Below are 18,463 nucleotides of genomic sequence, written 5' to 3' on the forward strand. Positions count from 1 at the left end.
AGAACAGACAAATTTAATTGGCGACTTTAAAATTTGAGACAATGGCCAAGGGTCAAGATTCAAGAATAGTATGTCTCTTTATTATTGGGTCTGCTCTTAACTAGGTCCTTAATCGGTCCTGCACCCAACCAAAATATTCCTTAACTGGTTTGGACGTTAACCATGCATGATTCTACAAAAATAGAATGGAGTTTTTTTTGTTTGTATTCATTTTTTTTGTATTTTACTTAAATAACTTATAAGTTAGATATAAGACATTTGGTTGATCAAAATATAAAATATGTATTTTTTCCCCCTCATTTACAGGAAATGGTTTTCTAAAACCTCTCTGTTTATTTGTAAAATGACCATATCGAACAACTTCTTGAAATTCTAAAATTGTTTATTAGATGTCAAAGTTGTTTTCATATTCCGGAATACTTTTTTCTATCCGAAATGTTTTATTATTGTCATAAAAATATTTTTAATGTGACATAACTTTTGTCCAAAATGACTCTTTCATTCTAGGCAAAAGATCATTTTTTTCAAAACACACAAAAATTCAAAAAAAAAGTTCTTTGGATAAATCTTTCATTCCAAATGGTCATTTTTATGAATATCTCATATTCATTTAATGGTTTCTAGCTCTGGCTTTTTAACTGGTTTTTTCAAAATATAATTAATAAATTTATACACATCTAAAAAAAAGGTAAAATTGTTAAAAATAATGCCAAAAACTTATTAAAACGGCTACATTACCATTTTTCATTTCCAAATTCTATATCAAAAAAGCACTAAAAGACGAAAAACAGCTAGAAAGCACGACGGGCCTTCAACCGGGCCTTGCATTGGGCCCACACCTATAAACACAATGTACTAGTACTACTTCTGTGTTATTCAACAATTCATTATTTAGTATTTACAAGCACAATAACAATTACACATATAACCAAGATTCAAACAAACATATTGTTCCTATGTTTTTATGGATATGCAATTCCTAACACATGTCTTACAACTACAATAAAAAAACATCTGCCACTTTGGTCATAACTCCTTCCACCTACACACGTGCTGATTTTCACAAACCATCCTCAAGCATTCTTGATCTAACAACAATAACCAAAAAAAGTACAACAAGATTCACAAATACGTTGTCATGTCACAAATATTGTAGTTTTAGTAGAGGAAGGGAAGGGTACCCATGGTCAAGAACAAGATGCTTCCAATCAGGAGATTTGTCAAGTGTGCAGATAATTAGCAGCCATCATCAATTCCAGTGTCAATTCAGGTTCAATGTGGAATTCAGTCTCCTTCCCACTGCCATGTTACAAAAGGGTAGAAATGTCAATTGTCACGCTCACACCTACTAGATAAATCAAATGGCAAGTATGATAATACATTATCACATATACAAGTTTGCTCTCTGATGATGATCACATCCACCAATGTTTACCAAATATACAGTAAATTTATTCCTCGATAAAGGAACAAATGAATTTTAAGTTGGATGAAGGGATATATGATACTCAGTTTTGATCTTGTTTGTTGATAATGCCCTTTTCTTCATTATTTTCAATCTATTGGACGCTCATATATCTGTGTGCTTCGTATAATGGGTCTTAATTGTTAAATCAGAATCCCAATTCTGAATTCTATACCCTTTATGATTTACATGTTTTCAGAAAACAATAATGACACATGATAGATAGATACGAAGCGAACCTAGCATATTGAAGAGACCAGTAAAAGTACTGGCAAATTTTCTCCAGAATGGTGGTGCTTATTTCCGGAAAAGTCACTTCTTGATGCTCGGTTTCCGCAAAATCGCCTGAACAAGATATCAACAGATAATAAATCTCAGATTGAAATCAAGACATACACCAATCCAATTTAAGACTTAGACTTTTAATTAACATCGCTGATTTTAGAAACTGAAAATGATGGGATTAGGGTTAGGGTTAGGGTTAGGAAAAGGATATAACGAACCTGGAGAAGTGAGCATGTTACGGATGGTTTGAGAAACCATGGCGGCATTCTTATCGATGACGAATTCGAAACCCTCTGCACTGATGAGCTTTACGGTGTCTTCTTTCTTCATCTTTTCTATATCTTTCTCCCACAACTTTCCGATGCTTTTGCAATCGACAAAACCTCCTCGATGAGGAAATCATAAATGTTAGACAAAACTTCATAATGTCCTTGTGGTTTTTCAAAATGTGGGTTTTAGTCCTTAATTTTGTTTGTCTTTAAAGAAGGTCAATGTGGTTTAAAAAGATTTCATACACAGTCCTTTTTGTTTCCCTCTGTCACTTTTGGTTCGTTTAGTCGCAACAAATGCAAGGCTTGAGGAAAAAATGTCTTTTACAAACCACAGGATCCTTCATAAAGTTTTGTCTTTTTTAAATATAAAATGTTTTCCATTTGACCAAATTAGAGACCTAAACTGTAACTTGCTATTAAAATATACAAAACCAAAGATTTTCCCTTTCCTCATGGTCGCTTTCCTGAAAACCCTCATCCATCAACATCGTTCCCACCAAGAGAGTCTAACATCGATAGTTTCAACGTTGGTAGCTTCAATGCCATTCTTCGTTGCTAATCAGATCTTCACCAAAATGCATTCCTCGTATGTAGTATAATCATGACTCGAATCCCTAAAAATAGAGAGACCCCATTGTGTGTGGCACCTTCAACGGCGCCTTCGAGAACACCTAGTTGGACTCCACCCTTGGTTGTCGTTACACACTCCTTCCATGAAATCGTCTTCACTATCCCCATATATATTTGTGCGACCCCGTCTTTTCTATTAATTTGTCGTCGACAACTAGACCATCGTCCATGTACGACCACGTATTTGATGTTTTTTTTAGGTTATAAAAATTTCTTGTGGCGGAAAAACTATTAAACCTTTAAGTTCGCATGCAACCTAGGAAGGATTTGTGTTTCCCTTGTTGATTGCAACTAACTATGAACATCAAGAAACCCTAGTATAATCGAAATTACACGAAGGTTTAGGGATACATACCTTTTGATTAATGTATCAATTAATCAACCAAAATCTCATTTTACTTCCTCGTAAAGCAGACACCAAAATCTTGGATGCCTCTAATGGCTTGTACCCAAAACCCTAGCAACTAGAAGACTTTAAGAGGGGGGAGAGGAGAGCAAAATTTCGACTCTTTTATGAGGGAATAAAGGGACGAAAATAGAGAACCCCTAAAGGGGGTATTTACATGTGAATAATGAAGCTTAAGTAAGTCAGGTAGCCCTAGAGGTGAGATTAACATATTTGTCATGGATAGTTGAGAGTTATTGACCCGATGTGGTCGGGTCTAGGTCCCAATTTCTGGTGGGGTCATACAGATTGTGTTAGAAGAGGCTCATAAGTCTCGATTTTCTATACGCCCGGGAGCCACCAAGATGTATCAGGATTTGAGATTGAGCTATTGGTGGTCGTGTATGAAGAGGGAGATAGATTGGTATGTCGAGAGATACTTGACCTATAGGATGGTCAAGGTTGAGCATCATAGCCCGTATCTCTCCGAGGTTGGAGTGTGGGCTAGGCCCGTATCTCCCAGATAGCGAAGTGTGGGCAGGGCCCGTATCTTCACAAGTGTGGGCGAGGCCCGTATCTCCCGGCTAGCGAAGTGTGGGCAGGGCCCGTATCTTCCCGAGTGTGGGCAAGGCCCGTAACTCCTAACTGAACAATGGTTATTATATGTTGCATGGTATGTGGTATTATGGGGGAACTCACTAAGCTTTGTGCTTACAGTTTTCAGTTTTGGTTTCAGGTACCTCCTCAGCTAGGGGAAAGGGGCCGGCGCGGTAGCGACACGTCACACACACACTCTCCGGTTTCCGCATTTACGAGCTTCACTGGGATTTGTACTCTGATATTTTGATCGAATGTATGAGTTGGCTTTTAGACATGGTTCACTTGTGTGATAACTTGATCAGACAATGTTTTAGCTTTTAATATTTTCTAAAAGTAATGTTTTTAAAACGAAATTTTTGGTCATGAAAATTGGGTCGTTCCAAATTGGTATCAGAGCCCTGGTTTGAGGGATTCGGACACACCTTTGGGAGTGTCTGAACTCAAATCGAGGGATTAAAAGATTTTCTAAAAGAAAATGTTTTCTAAAATTTAGAAAAGAGTTTTGAGAAAGAACGAAGTGTGTGATGTGCGCGACCGGCCGAGCTCCAGTAAGTATCCCCAAAGTACCCATACAAGTTTATGTTATGTTTATAAGCTTTTGTAGAACAGCATGCTAGAATAGGACTAAGGATCTAGGAGTGATGCCTTATGTGCCTGCTTTATGTGTTCCAGTTGTATGAGAACTTGCATGCTAATTGTTGAATAAACAGTAAGTAGGATAGCCTGCTTAGGTTATGCCTGGTAGTATGAGTTAGTACTTTATGCTAGCTCAGTTCCTGAAAGTAGATAGAGTTAATTGAGATTGTTACCCTTATCTGAATGCTGCTTGCTTCGTGCTTCGTGGGACTCTGAATAATGGGAGTTAGCCATTAGGCGAATGCGTCACGTCATGTGTGACCAGGGTTGAATAATCTTAGAGTGCCGGATTTGATCCTACTGCGCAGCTCTTGTTTGAGTCCAACTGTCGTAGGGACGAGTCGGGTACTCGAAGGATTATTTGAGCCTCGTCACATGTGATGGTATTCGGCTAATGGCTAACTGGCATTACAAGGAGGCCTATAGCAGTTAAGGATTGGTTAGAGTGAAACTAGAGATTTCCCTAGGTCAAGCCTAGGATGAGTATAGCAGTGATCAGCAGTAGTGAAAGGGATCTGGTGGAGTCGAGGCAATCCTTGAAGAAGGTACGGATAGATGTGGAAGGTAGTATGGGCCCGTACTACTGAAAGCAGAGGATCCGTACCCGAACCAAGGATGGCCAAGATAAGACCAGGGAACTTGTAGTAGATGTGATCCCTCAGGGAGTATCAGTATCACTAATGATTGTTGTGATGTATCGCAGAATGGTGGTGCTTCGATCGAGGCCGGTAGATGGCGGTTCAGGAGAGGGGTCAGGTTCCGAGCCAATTGATGAGGGGCTACGCGAGTTCATCGCGTAAGAGATCACCAGGGGTATCCTTGAGTCGACTCCCATTATCTTTGGGTCGATCAAGGAAGGGATCATGGAGTTGATGAAGGATCTCCTTCGGGCATTCAGGAGTGATATGGCATCTAGCCAGTCAGGATCTCGCACGCTGTCCTTCAAGGACTTCAGGGGCAGCGGTGCACCGGATTTCCATGGGGTGAAAGACCCCATTGTTGCCAGGCGATGGATTGCAGACATCGAGTCTGCCCAGTTGACTAGCTTCTGCCCCGAGGGGTCGAAGGTGAGGTATGCAGCAGGATGTTTACAGGACCGAGCCCGGGATTGGTGGGAGTCAGTGGGTGACTCGTTGGGAGCCTCAGCTATCGAGGCTATGACCTGGTCGGACTTTGTGACCAGGTTCAGGGCAGAGTTCGCGCCGGCGGTCGAGCTTCAGCAGCTGGCCAGGGAGTTTCTTGACATGAGGCAGACGACGGAGACTGTGGCGAAGATCACCGCCAAGTTCCGGGAGAGGGCTTTGTTGGTGCCCCAGTATGCCGGTGACGAGGACATGAGGAGGACTCGTTACCATGATATGCTACGAGCTGACATCCGGGAGCATGTTAGCTTTTCGGCTTGCCCTACCCTGGACTCCATGATTTCCAGGGCGAGGGAAAGAGAGATAGATTTGGAGCACATCCGGAAACGGAAGCTAGAGGAGGGTCAGGCAGGAGGGGCTTCGGGGAAGAAGCCCAAGGGATCAGATGGTAGGCCGAAAGGCCAGTCAGGACCGAGCCGCTGCGGGAAATGCGGCAGGACGCATGTGGGGGCATGTAGGATGGGTTCAGTAGGCTGCTACAAGTGCGGCAAGGCAGGGCACTTTAGCAGGGATTGTACTGCTCCAGTTTCAGCTATTCAGACATCGGAGTTGCTGTGTTTTCACTGCAACCAGAGGGGCCACAAGAAGGCCAATTGCCCCCAGTTGACAGTTTCAGCGCCAGTGAAGGCGCCAGCTCCAGCGACCCTGCGGATCACGGATGGTCGGCAGGGCAAGGCAGAGGCTCCAGTGGTGAGGAGCCGGGCATTTCAGCTGACTACCGAGGAGGCACGCGCCGCACCCGATGTGGTGACGGGATCGTTCCATGTGAACGGCCTCCCAGTCCAGGTGTTATTCGATTCGGGTGCATCCCGATCATTCGTTTCCCTTGCGCTTAGCAGGAAGTTTCATGAGTCATCGGGCGAGTTAGATTGCCCTTTGGAGGTGGAGATTGCTGACGATCGATCGGTGCGAGCATCGACGGTATTTCGAGATTGCGTGCTGCGTTTGTTTGAGGACCGCTATTTGGTAGATTTGGTTCCCATTCCGTTGTGTGGGAACAAGGTGATTATAGGCATGGATTGGTTGAGCCCTAATGGGGCGGTGATAGATTGCGCGCAGCAGCTAGTGCGGGTCAGGACCCCAAGCGGGGGAGAGTTAGTAATTCATGGTGAGAGACCCCAGTATGGACCCGCCGTATGTTCAGCAGCGAGGGCTAGGCGCTACCTTCAGCAGGGATGCGCAGGTTACGTCGCGTATGTGATAGATACCCGGGAGACGGGTAAGGCGACAGTGAGCGAGGTTCCGGTGGTCCGAGACTTTGCAGACGTCTTCCCAGAGGAGCTTCCTGGGATACCTCCGGAGCGACAGGTGGAGTTCAGGATCGACCTTGTTCCTGGTGCGGCTCCGATAGCCAAGGCACCGTATCGGTTGGCTCCTCCCGAGATGCAGGAGTTGTCTACGCAGCTGCAGGAGCTGCTAGACAAGGGGTTCATTCGTCCGAGTAGTTCCCCATGGGGAGCCCCGATTCTGTTTTTGAAGAAGAAGGACGGGTCGCATCGGATGTGTATAGATTATCGGGAGCTGAACAAGGTGACAGTGAAGAACCGTTACCCGCTTCCGAGGATTGATGACCTCTTTGACCAGCTTCAGGGCGCATCTTGGTTCTCCAAGATTGATTTGCGTTCGGGTTATCATCAGATGAGGGTCAGGGAGGAGGATATGCAGAAGACCGCGTTTCGGACGCGCTATGACCAGTATGAGTTCGTGGTGATGTCGTTTGGGCTCACCAATGCTCCTGCCGCGTTCATGGACCTCATGAACCGCGTATGCAGACCGATGCTGGACCGGTCTGTGATAATCTTTATCGATGATATCTTGGTTTATTCCAAGACCCGGGAGGAACATGAGGAGCATCTGAAAGAGGTGTTAGAGACCCTGAGGAGGGAGAGCTTGTATGTCAAGTTCTCCAAGTGTGAGTTTTGGTTGCGCGAGGTGCAATTTCTGGGACACCTCGTCAACCAGAACGGGATTCTGGTCGATCCGGCCAAGTTCGAGGCCGTGATGAGATGGGAGGTTCCGAAGTCTCCATCTGAGATTCGGAGTTTCCTGGGATTGGCAGGCTACTATCAGAGATTTATCCAGGATTTCTCCAAGATAGCCGTGCCCCTGACGCGGCTGACGAAGAAAGCCGTGGTCTTTCGGTGGGGACCCGAGCAGCAGGTTGCATTTGAGGCGCTGAGACAGAGATTGTGTGAGGCGCCGATCTTAGCCCTGCCAAAGGGCGTAGAGGATTTTGTGGTTTATTGTGATGCGTCCATTTCTGGGTTGGGCGCGGTGCTGATGCAAAGGGGGCATGTCATTGCCTACGCTTCGAGGCAGCTCAAGCCTCACGAGGCGAATTACCCGACGCACGATTTGGAGTTGGGGGCGGTGGTCTTTGCCCTCAAGATTTGGCGGCATTACCTCTACGGGGTTCGATGTACCATCTACACGGACCACAAGAGTTTGAGGTACCTCATGGATCAGCCGAATCTGAACATGAGGCAGCGTCGATGGTTGGACGTGGTGAAGGATTATGATTGTGAGATCCTTTACCACCCGGGGAAGGCCAATGTGGTGGCCGATGCGCTTAGCCGCAAGGCGGCGCCTATCAGGGACGTTTGCATGAGGATGACCGTGGTGACTCCCCTGTTGGAGCAGATTCGGGAGGCTCAACAGGAGGCTATCAAGGAGGAGCATCGGAAGAGCGAGCGTGTGGTGGGTCAGGTTTCCTCCTTTGATTATGATAGCCGAGGACTTTTGACACTACACCGTAGGGTGTGGGTGCCGTATCACGGAGGCGTGCGCCAGATTTTGATGGAGGAGGCACACAAATCCCGATTCTCTATTCATCCCGGGGCGACGAAGATGTATAGGGATCTTCGTCTAGACTATTGGTGGCCCTGCATGAAGCGGGATGTGGCATGGTATGTCGAGCGATGTTTGACCTGCAGGAAGGTCAAGGCCGAACATCAGAGACCGCATGGCAAGATGCAGCCGTTGGATGTCCTACTGTGGAAATGGGAAGATATCACGATGGATTTTATCACGAAGCTTCCCAGGACCGCACGTGGAGTGGATTCGATTTGGGTCATCGTGGATAGATTGACCAAGAGTGCTCACTTTATCCCGATTCAGGAGAGCATACCGGCCGAAATTGGCCGACATCTACATCAGGGAGATTGTGGCACGACATGGGGTGCCAGTATCGGTGATCTCAGACAGGGATGTGCGTTTTACTTCCAGGTTTTGGAAGAGATTCCATGACGAGTTGGGCACTCGTCTGCATTTTAGCACTGCCTTTCACCCGCAGACGGATGGGCAGAGCGAGCGGACCATCCAGACTCTGGAGGATATGCTGCGGGCGTGCGTGCTAGATTTCGGTGGTAGCTGGGATACCTATCTTCCCCTGGCCGAGTTCTCCTACAACAACAGCTATCACACGAGTATCGACCGCCCTCCCTTCGAGATGTTGTACGGACGGAGGTGTAGGACCCCGATATGCTGGGGTGAGGTTGGCCAGAGAGTCATGGGGAGCACCGAAGTGGTGCTCAAGACGACTGAGAGGATCCAGCAGGTCCGGAGCAGGCTTCAGACTGCTCAGAGTCGACAGAATAGTTATGCCAACAAGCGTCGATCCGACTTGGAGTTTCAAGTCGGGGATATGGTTCTCCTGAAGGTGTCGCCTTGGAAAGGCGTCATCCGATTCAGGAAGCGGGGCAAGTTGGGCCAGCGATTCATTGGACCATTCAGGGTCGTAGCCCGGGTGGGCAGGGTAGCGTATAGGTTGGATCTGCCAACCGAGCTCAGCCAAATCCACAGCACTTTCCATGTCTCTCAGTTGCGAAAGTGCCTAGTGGACGATTCTGCGGTAATACCCTTGGAGGATATTCAGGTTGATGACAGCCTGAATTACATTGAGCGTCCAGTCGCAATCCTCGACAGGAAGTCGAAGGATTTGAGGAACAAGAATGTGGAGCTAGTGAAGGTGCAATGGCAGCACCGCAAGGGTTCGGAATGGACTTGGGAGCCGGTGGACGAGATGATGGAGCATTATCCCGAGCTGTTTCAGGATCGAGCAGCAGACTTCGAGGACGAAGTCTAAAATAAGTGGGGGAGATTTGTAGCACCCGGTTCCTGGTACGTAAATGTTATTTGAGTATTTCCTTTCTTTTAGCCTTTGACTCGGCGAGTCATAGGTCCGACTCGCCGAGTGGATGCGGGACCCGGGACACGTTTAAGTTAGTGACTCGGCGAGTCACAGCTGTTGGATGAAACCCTAAGTTTCAGGGGTTTGCACCCTATTTAAAGGACTTATCAGCCCCAAGCCGGCCCCCATTGACCCTTAAAGCCCTGTATCTCTCGTTCTAAGCTATTCTTTGAGAGTTTGAGGTTAGTGGGTGTGTTTTTGCAGGCTTTGAAAGAGGAAGGAAGTAGATCCAGAAGAAGGGAAGCCATCCAAGCATTATTTGTGTTCTTCCAGCAGTTCCTTTGAGGTATAACCCGTTTTCCCCTTGATTCTATGCTTAAAACTTCATTTGGGTCCTTCTTGATCAAATCCCCAAGCTTGTATGTGCATTGTATGTTGTAATAAGGCGTTTGGCCTTTGGATCTAGGCAAGATTGAGCTCCAGGGGCTCAGATATGTTAGCTTTTTGGCCCCATGTTGCTTGTTAGTCCTAGATCTACCCTTTTGAGACATTTTGAGCCCTAAAATCCATATTGGTGAATATCCACACGTAAAGTTGGAAACTTTACGTGTGATTCGTGTCCTAGAGGTCCAGATCTATGAATGGCATAGATTGGAATCGAGCAAATCCGTGTATTCAGTAGGTGCATGGCAACGACTCGGCGAGTCGTTCATATGACTCGGCGAGTCTATTCGCGAGTCTCCGAGTTTGTCCCCTTTTTGTAGTGTCGAGTGACCAGTGAGTCACGGGGTGTGGCTCAGTGAGTCGGAAGCTTAACTCATCTATGGAGGTACTCGGCGAGTCAATGCCCTGACTCGGCGAGTTCAAGGCAATCTCCTTAGATCAAGATCAGACTCGACGAGTTGTTCATACAACTCGGCGGGTCGCTGCATGAGTGTTCTTCGGATGAAGATGGACTCGACGAGTTGTTCATACAACTCGGCGAGTCTTCGCATAAGTGTTCATCGGATGAAGATGAACTCGGCGAGTTGTTCATACAACTCGGCGAGTAGGATGAAGGACTTAAATATTGGTTAAGAAGGTGAACCCGTCGAGTCGTCGCCGAACTCGACGAGTAGGACCAGGATTCAGGGCAGTCGTTCGCGTAGGGACTCGGCGAGTTGGAAAGCCAACTCGGCGAGTCGAGGTCAACTGAAAGTTGACTCTGACTTTGACTTAGGGCAAGGTCAGGGGTAAAATGGTCATTTTACCCAAAGGTCAGTGAGCAGTGTTTGATTGAGTATATTGTGGGAATTGCAGCCGGAAGGTTTCCGGAGCAGCAGCAGCAGTAGTAGGTGATCAATTCCCACACAGACCAGCAGCTATTTCGAGGTGAGTTTCCTTTCCAGTAGGAACGGGTCCAACGCACCAAGGTCGACCCGTGTAGACGAGATGCTAGTACTAGAGTGTGGGCCGAGCCCGTATCTCTGGGTTTAGTCAAGTATGATATATGTGTTAATATGATAGAATTGCTTATACTTGTTGTCTGCGTGATACTTGTATGTTATGGGTTGGCGGTTGAGTGTGGGCAGGGCCCGTATCTTCACAAGTGTAGGCGAGGCCCGTATCTCCCGGCTAGCGAAGTGTGGGCAGGGCCCGTATCTTCCCGAGTGTGGGCAAGGCCCGTAACTCCTAGCTGAACAATGGTTATTATATGTTGCATGGTATGTGGTATTATGGGGGAACTCACTAAGCTTTGTGCTTACAGTTTTCAGTTTTGGTTTCAGGTACCTCCTCAGCTAGGGGAAAGGGGTCGGCACAGTAGCGACACGTCACACACACACTCTCCGGTTTCCGCATTTACGAGCTTCACTGGGATTTGTACTATGATATTTTGATCGAATGTATAAGTTGGCTTTTAGACATGGTTCACTTGTGTGATAACTTGATCAGACAATGTTTTAGCTTTTAATATTTTCTAAAAGTAATGTTTTTAAAACGAAATTTTTGGTCATGAAAATTGGGTCGTTACATTCAAAGTCATAAAGTTGGAAAGTTTATGGCTCTTGAGTGTATTTTAGCCATGGATATGAAATATGGACGTAATTGTTTAAGCCATTAAGCACTTAATGAGTTTTGAAGTTCCTGGGAGTACGCCCGCATACTCGGAGTACACCCTACGTACGAGGTCAACCACCCCGATGGTGGTCAACATGTAAGGACTCAATTACGCCCATCGTACCTTCTGTGTACTCCCCACGTACTCGCACTTTGGGTTGACTCGGCTGGGTTGACTTAGTTGGTTTGACCAAATTGACTTGGACTTTGACCAAGTTTGACCTTAAGGGTATTTTAGGATTTTGATTTTGATTGGTCATTTGGGTGGATAGGTGACAATTTGAGCCGAGATTCAGAGTCGGAACCTCATGAGCTACTATTTAGTATGTGAGATGAGTTTTCCTCACTATACTTGCGGGTTGAAGGCACTAAGGCCAACCCATAAGTTGATATTCACTAATATGTTGAGTATGGAATAGATATGCATGATTATGCTAGTTACTAATATGTCAGTCTGGTAGATATGTAGGACTACGTGTGATTCTGTTTGCATGATTATTTGTGTATGTTTATTATCTAGTATATGTCGACATATTGTGTTGGGTTGAGGTTGTACTGCTCCGTACGGTAGCCAACAAACCTTGGAGCATTTCATATATGAGCCGATGGCCGAGTATGGCATGCCAGACTCATACTAAGGGCTCATGAGCATTCTAGATACAAGTTGAGGACCAGGTGGTATGCTAGACTCGTACTAAGGGCTTAATGATATTTTAGTTTGATGACTGATCTAGTCAGTGAGCAAGCCAAACATAAGTTGTGGGCCCCGAGGGTAAGTTGGACTTATGGTGAGGGCTCATGAGTAATCCATTCTTTTAGTTGTGGACCCATTGCATGTTGTTATTGTATATGTTATTTGGTTATGTGTTGGTACTTTCGGAGAACTCACCGAGCATTGGCTTATAATTTTGGGTTATGTTTCAGGTACTTTAAATGACCGCGGGAAGGAGAAGGCGTGACCGTACACATCCTTTGTTTATGATCTATGATTTTGGGAAACTCTGATGACAGAAATGTTTTGAAAACTATTTTGTAAGCACTTTATGGTTTTGGGGTTGTATTTAAAAAGTTTAAATTTATCATGATTTTTATGGATGTTACAAAATAGGGGGTGAATGTAGGTTGCACCTGACCCCACATCAGCTTGGAAGGAGAACTAAGCATTTCCTTATAAGGGGTGTAGATATCTTCCTTCACACAATGTTTTTTTAAGGCCGTGAGGGCAGCAGATCCCATAAGAAGTATGCAGTTAAGCGTGCCCGTGAGAGAGCAATTTAGGAATGGGTGACCCATTGGGAAGTTTTTGTGCCGGGAGCCTAAAGCGGACAATATTGTGATACGTGCCAGAGGGGGTGTTACAATTGGTATCAAAGCTAGGGTAGGGGTCGATGTGTTCAATAGGGACATCGAACCCTATAATGGAGGGTGAAGGTAGGTTGCACCTGATCCCACATCGGGTTGGAAGGAGAACTAAGTATTTCTTATAAGGTGTTTGTATACCTTCCTCGACACAACGCGTTTTAAAGTGGTGAGGGCAATAGATCCCATAAAAACTCTCATAAAAACTCTGCAGTTAAACGTGCTTGGGCGAGAGCAATTCAGGGATGGGTGACCCCCTGTGAAGATTTCGTGTCGGGAACCTAAAACGGACAATATTGTGATACGTGTCAGAATGGTGTGTTACATACAACCGTATGTTCACAACAGGAATTAGTTGGTGTGTGAAAGGTGACCCAGAAACTCACGTTAGAGAAGTTCCTTTAAAAAAAATCCAAAAAATACAAATAACAAAGTTTCATCAATCCTCATAAAATGTCTTAGGCGGTGTTTGAGATTGCTTTTCAAAACATTTGGCTTTTTGAAAAGCCAATAAGTCAAAAAAAAAATGTTTGGCAAACTCAAAAGCACTTTTAAGAATAAATTTTCTATTAGCTTCAAAAAGTTGTTTTTGAAAAACATGTAAAACTTAGCCTTTTGAAACTGCTTATGGTTTTTTAGCAAAAATAACTTCAGAAATGAGTTTTTAAGCCAAACATTTTTTTAACTTATTGACTTATTGGTTTTTTCACCGTAAAAATTAATCTAACACTTTTTTTAAAACTTATTTACCATCACTATAAACCGATAATCACTTTTGTCTAAAAATGCTTTTAGAGTTTAAAAAACACTACAAAGACCCCTCAAAAATATGAAAACGCATGAACCTAACAACTAAATGCAACGCAGCTAAATGACATAAACATGTTAAACAATGGTACTTAAAATAATAAATAATAATAATGGACTTTTATGATTTAACTATTTAAGGGCATTCGTGTATTTCTATTTATACAGGATAAAAGAATTTAAATTTCTTTCATCTCTCTTTATATTAATAAATAAAATCAAGAAGGATTTATTTCCTTTTTGCCTGACAACAAAAACATATGACATCTAATACTCAGTTGTTTTGGTTTGCACTAAAATACGCAAACCAACCACGTCTTAAAAAGTCATTATCATTATCAAATTAAGTTTCCCTTAAAATATTGTTATTTCTCGTAACAAATCATTTTTAATTTTGGAATTGATGAAAATAATTTGTTTCCACATTTTTATATACTATTAGGACGGTGCCAAGATACAGTCCTTGTCTAACAACACATCACACGTATTCTCCCACGCATGACTCGTAGATATTCCCATTGTCGTTTCAAGCCCCCCTCTCCATTGTTTCTTCCGTTCTCTTCAACCCCATTTCCCCCAAAATTCTCCCTATTTCAACTTCTTCCAATTGCTGCCTTCACGTTCCCGGTATGATTTCCAACACATTACTGTTACACACCCTGTTTATGTAATGATTGCTTAATTTGATTTTGATTACTAATTTTCGATCACTGTGGGGTTTTTTTGAAAGTAATTTGTGGGTTTTGTTCGAAACTAAACTTGTGAATAGGGTTTATCTGGGATCTTACTAGATCTCGATACTGTCATTTTGATGTTGGTGTAGGTCTACAAGGTAACGAGCGAAGAAAATGGCGAGTAGGGTAGACCATGAATACGATTACTTATTCAAGATCGTGTTGATAGGTGATTCAGGTGTTGGGAAATCCAACATTTTATCGAGGTTTACGAGGAATGAGTTCTGTTTGGAGTCCAAATCCACCATTGGAGTTGAGTTTGCTACGAGAACTATAGAGGTTTGTGTTCTTTCTTTCTTTCTTTTCTTTCATCCCAAAATTGATGTCAAATGAGTTGATTTTTGGTCATAATGGCGTTATAATCAAATGATTTTAAATGAATTGGAAGTTTGTGGAGATTCACCAATGATATGAGATATGAACACAGGTCGACGGAAAGACGATAAAGGCTCAAATTTGGGACACGGCGGGGCAAGAGAGGTACAGGGCAATCACGAGTGCCTACTACCGAGGCGCCGTCGGAGCTCTTCTGGTGTACGACATAACAAAAAGACCAACCTTCGGCAACCTCCAAAGGTGGTTGCGTGAGCTCAGGGAACACGCCGACGGTAATATTGTTCTGATGTTGGCCGGAAACAAGTCGGATCTGAACCATCTGAGATCGGTGGCTGAGGAAGATGGTCAATGTCTTGCTGAAAAAGAAGGGCTTTCGTTTCTGGAAACATCGGCACTTGAATCGTATAATATTGAGAAAGCTTTTCATACGCTTTTGACGGATGTATATCGGATTGTTAGTAAGAAAGCGTTGGCGGCGAAAGAAGCGGCGATGGGCTTACCGGGAAATGGAACCACCATTGATGTTGGTGATGCGTTGGGGAACACAAAGAGAGGTTGTTGCTCTTCTTGAGCGCCATGTTTGGTGAAGTAAAGATTTGGTAGCAAAGCACATATGTGATTTGTATTGCATTTTTTTTAATCTTTGATGAGGTCTTTATAGAATAATGTTTTTGAAGAAATGTTATTGTGAGATTATTGACATGCAATTACGCACCTAAAATATCTGTGCTCGTTGTCCCGGTTTGTACATGTAATTTACACTCAACTTGTTTATCAAACCAAGATCTTGTTATATTAGTAATCATTTTATTTTCTAAAAAGCTTATTTTAATGATTATTATAAAGCTGCATCCACAAACTATTAGCTATCCCAATCAAAATGGATTAATATCTAGCTAGAGAGCCTAATCATTATACATTTATGAGTGATTTAGTTACTTAAACTTTTACTATTCTATATATATTTATATTTTATTTGTAATATTATAATTGTTTATAGGAAGAAAAATGTTGTATTTTAACTACTTTATATGTTGTTGTGTTATCAATCAAAGTATTGTGTTTATTGTTAATTTGTTACCAAGCTTCAGTGTTTGAGGATGATCTTTGTGGGATTAATAAAGAAGTGAAGGTCTAGGCAGTAGACCACATGGTCTCATATATAAGCATATAGAGGAACATCGAGGAAGAAGATTAAAATGTTACATAACAATGTGTTAACCACAAGAGTAGGAAGATTACCAGGAGGTTTAGGATGTGGAAGGATGCTAAGAAGGATTAGGTGAAGACAACCATAGAAAACATAGTTCTAACAATTATAATGCTTACGGAGGAAGCGAAGAAGCATGCCATCAAATCCATCGAAATATTTGCTTAGAAAAATGTATGATTCCATGAGAATACTTCATTGTGTGTCTAAACTATAGTGTATTGAAAACTGTATTGTCCTGTATTCAGTACATTTACAAGATGTTTGATGAAATGCAAGTCCATGATTGATTAATCCAGTGGAATATTGTTTATGTCTTGGTCCTTTTGTAGAGAGTTAACTATCTTAAAGAGGTCAGGTTACCATGGATTTTTGGTATTCTTTCAACAAGGAAGGAGATAATCAGAAATGTCCAAATAGTGAAGATGGGTGAAATTACATAGGTATAAATGAAGAGAACTAGATAAATTATAATAACTAAAGTTAATAAATCTAAGATGCTTCAAGCTAAGTTTTGGTCTTATATAAACTTGTATAAATGTATAAAGTAATTAGACAAATTGAGCATCTAAATGATTGTTAGATTGCAATGAACCTCAACCCATGCATAAAGGTGTTGGGTATTCTCTAGGGATGAAAGTGGGTCTAAACCCAGCTCGGATGGATCTGGACCCGGAACAGGTTAACGGGATTTTATAGAATCAGAAATCGGACCGGTATATAGGAACCAGTTGCGATTCGGTTCCAAGTAAAGTGAGTCTAGAACCGGAAAACCTAGAAATATCAAAGTGGGTGGGGTGGAACCGGGTAAAGTGGGTTTAGAATCGGAAAAACCAGAATTTTTTGGTAATTACTCGCTACTTAGTGGGTTGAACTTTGAAAATTTTCATATTGATATCCCGAGTTCGGGGGAATGTAAGTCATTGAATATGAACCCAAAATTGACAAAATTATAGTCTAAAATCATGTACAAACTCTAAACTACACTCTAGAAAAAAAAACATATGTCAATCCGACTTTAAACAAATGAGATATGTATGTTTTAACATTTTCATAGAATACATAGTACAAAAACAAATAGCTGAAAAGTTGATAATTTTCAGCTTTGTTATCCCGATTTTGGGGGATTGTAATTTATTGAATATTAAACCGAAAATGACAAAATTATAGTCTAAACTTATATACAAACTCTAAACTACAAGTTGGAAAAAACCGTATGTCAATCTAATTTCGAACAAAATCGATATGCTTGTTTTGAAATTTTTACAGAATACAAAAAAGCTGAAAAACTAAAAACTACTAGCTTTGATATCTCGACTTCAAGGGACTGTAAGTCATTGAATATAAACCCAAATGTAACGACCGAAAAATTCCAACCAATTTAAACTTTTCAAAAACAACCCGATTTCATTAAATCATTACAAAAAGGTTTTCAATACAATTAAATTAAAGTATTCCCAGAATCACAACATAAACATGAGGAGCGGTACGATCACGCCTTCGCCTTGCCACGGTCTCCTGAAGAAACTGAAAAACATAAAACCACAACTGTAAGCCTAAAAGCTTAGTGAGATATCCCCAAAATACCAACCACATATACCATACACGCATAACATGCCATATCATATCCGATCACAGAACAGCCATACACTTCGAGTCTACTGTATAACTGGTCCGCCGCACCGGCCAACAGTCCACCTGGTCCACCCTCCGAGTCTAGCCATATACATCGAGTCTGCAGTGTGATTGGTCCGCCCGCACCGAACCTTCAATCCACTTGGTCCACTCTCTGAGTCTACAGTATGACTGGTCCGCCCACATCGGGCGTTCAGTCGGCCTGGTCCACTCTCCGAGCCTCGACACGTCTGGTCCGCCCTCTTGGGGCCTACAGCCTATTCGGACCGCTCGCTGGGCCTTCGGGACAACCGGTCCGCCCTGGGTATCTTGGCCTACAACACAAAGCAGGACCCGCCTCAACCCAACTCCAGTCCAAACAACCATGTGCACATAAACATACAATCATATAACAATTCACAGTCAACAAGCCGATCTAGCAGATCATCTAATATATCATCATCCTAACCAGGATACCGACCTATCCGGTCACTAGCATAGCATCATCCTACATAACAGGATACCGACCTTAACCAGGTCTCTAACATATACCATCCTAGCTACCAGGATGCAAACATATCAAAGCAATAACATAACAACAAATACCCGAATCTCAATCCAATAAAAGGGCCGACCTTGGTGCCTTAGACCCTATTGATATAGTGAGGACAACTCACCTCGAAATTGCCGACTGAACAGATAAACCCAAGCTACTCCAACCACTGATACGATCTCCAACACTGGCCAACACCAAGACACTGA

General features: G+C 43.2%; 2 protein-coding genes across 2 annotated transcripts; one reads left to right on the forward strand and one right to left on the reverse strand.

The window, feature by feature from the left end:
• Positions 1 to 853: 853 nt before the first annotated feature.
• LOC111907254 (uncharacterized) lies at positions 854 to 2,145 on the reverse strand. The gene is made up of 4 exons (XM_023903036.3): positions 1,969 to 2,145; positions 1,705 to 1,810; positions 1,182 to 1,299; positions 854 to 1,088 (listed from the first exon to the last, which is right to left on the reverse strand). The coding sequence occupies exons 1-3, from the start codon at positions 2,078 to 2,080 to the stop codon at positions 1,221 to 1,223; spliced, it is 297 nt and encodes a 98-aa protein (XP_023758804.1). The 5' UTR covers positions 2,081 to 2,145; the 3' UTR covers positions 854 to 1,088; positions 1,182 to 1,220.
• Positions 2,146 to 14,273: 12,128 nt separating this feature from the next.
• Positions 14,274 to 15,675, forward strand: LOC111907255 (ras-related protein Rab2BV). The gene is made up of 3 exons (XM_023903037.3): positions 14,274 to 14,434; positions 14,631 to 14,820; positions 14,969 to 15,675. The coding sequence occupies exons 2-3, from the start codon at positions 14,656 to 14,658 to the stop codon at positions 15,446 to 15,448; spliced, it is 645 nt and encodes a 214-aa protein (XP_023758805.1). The 5' UTR covers positions 14,274 to 14,434; positions 14,631 to 14,655; the 3' UTR covers positions 15,449 to 15,675.
• The last annotated feature ends 2,788 nt before the right edge of the window (positions 15,676 to 18,463 follow it).

The sequence above is a fragment of the Lactuca sativa genome, chromosome 5 (genome assembly GCF_002870075.4).
Source record: "Lactuca sativa cultivar Salinas chromosome 5, Lsat_Salinas_v11, whole genome shotgun sequence".
In the NCBI taxonomy this organism is placed as follows: domain Eukaryota; kingdom Viridiplantae; phylum Streptophyta; class Magnoliopsida; order Asterales; family Asteraceae; genus Lactuca; species Lactuca sativa.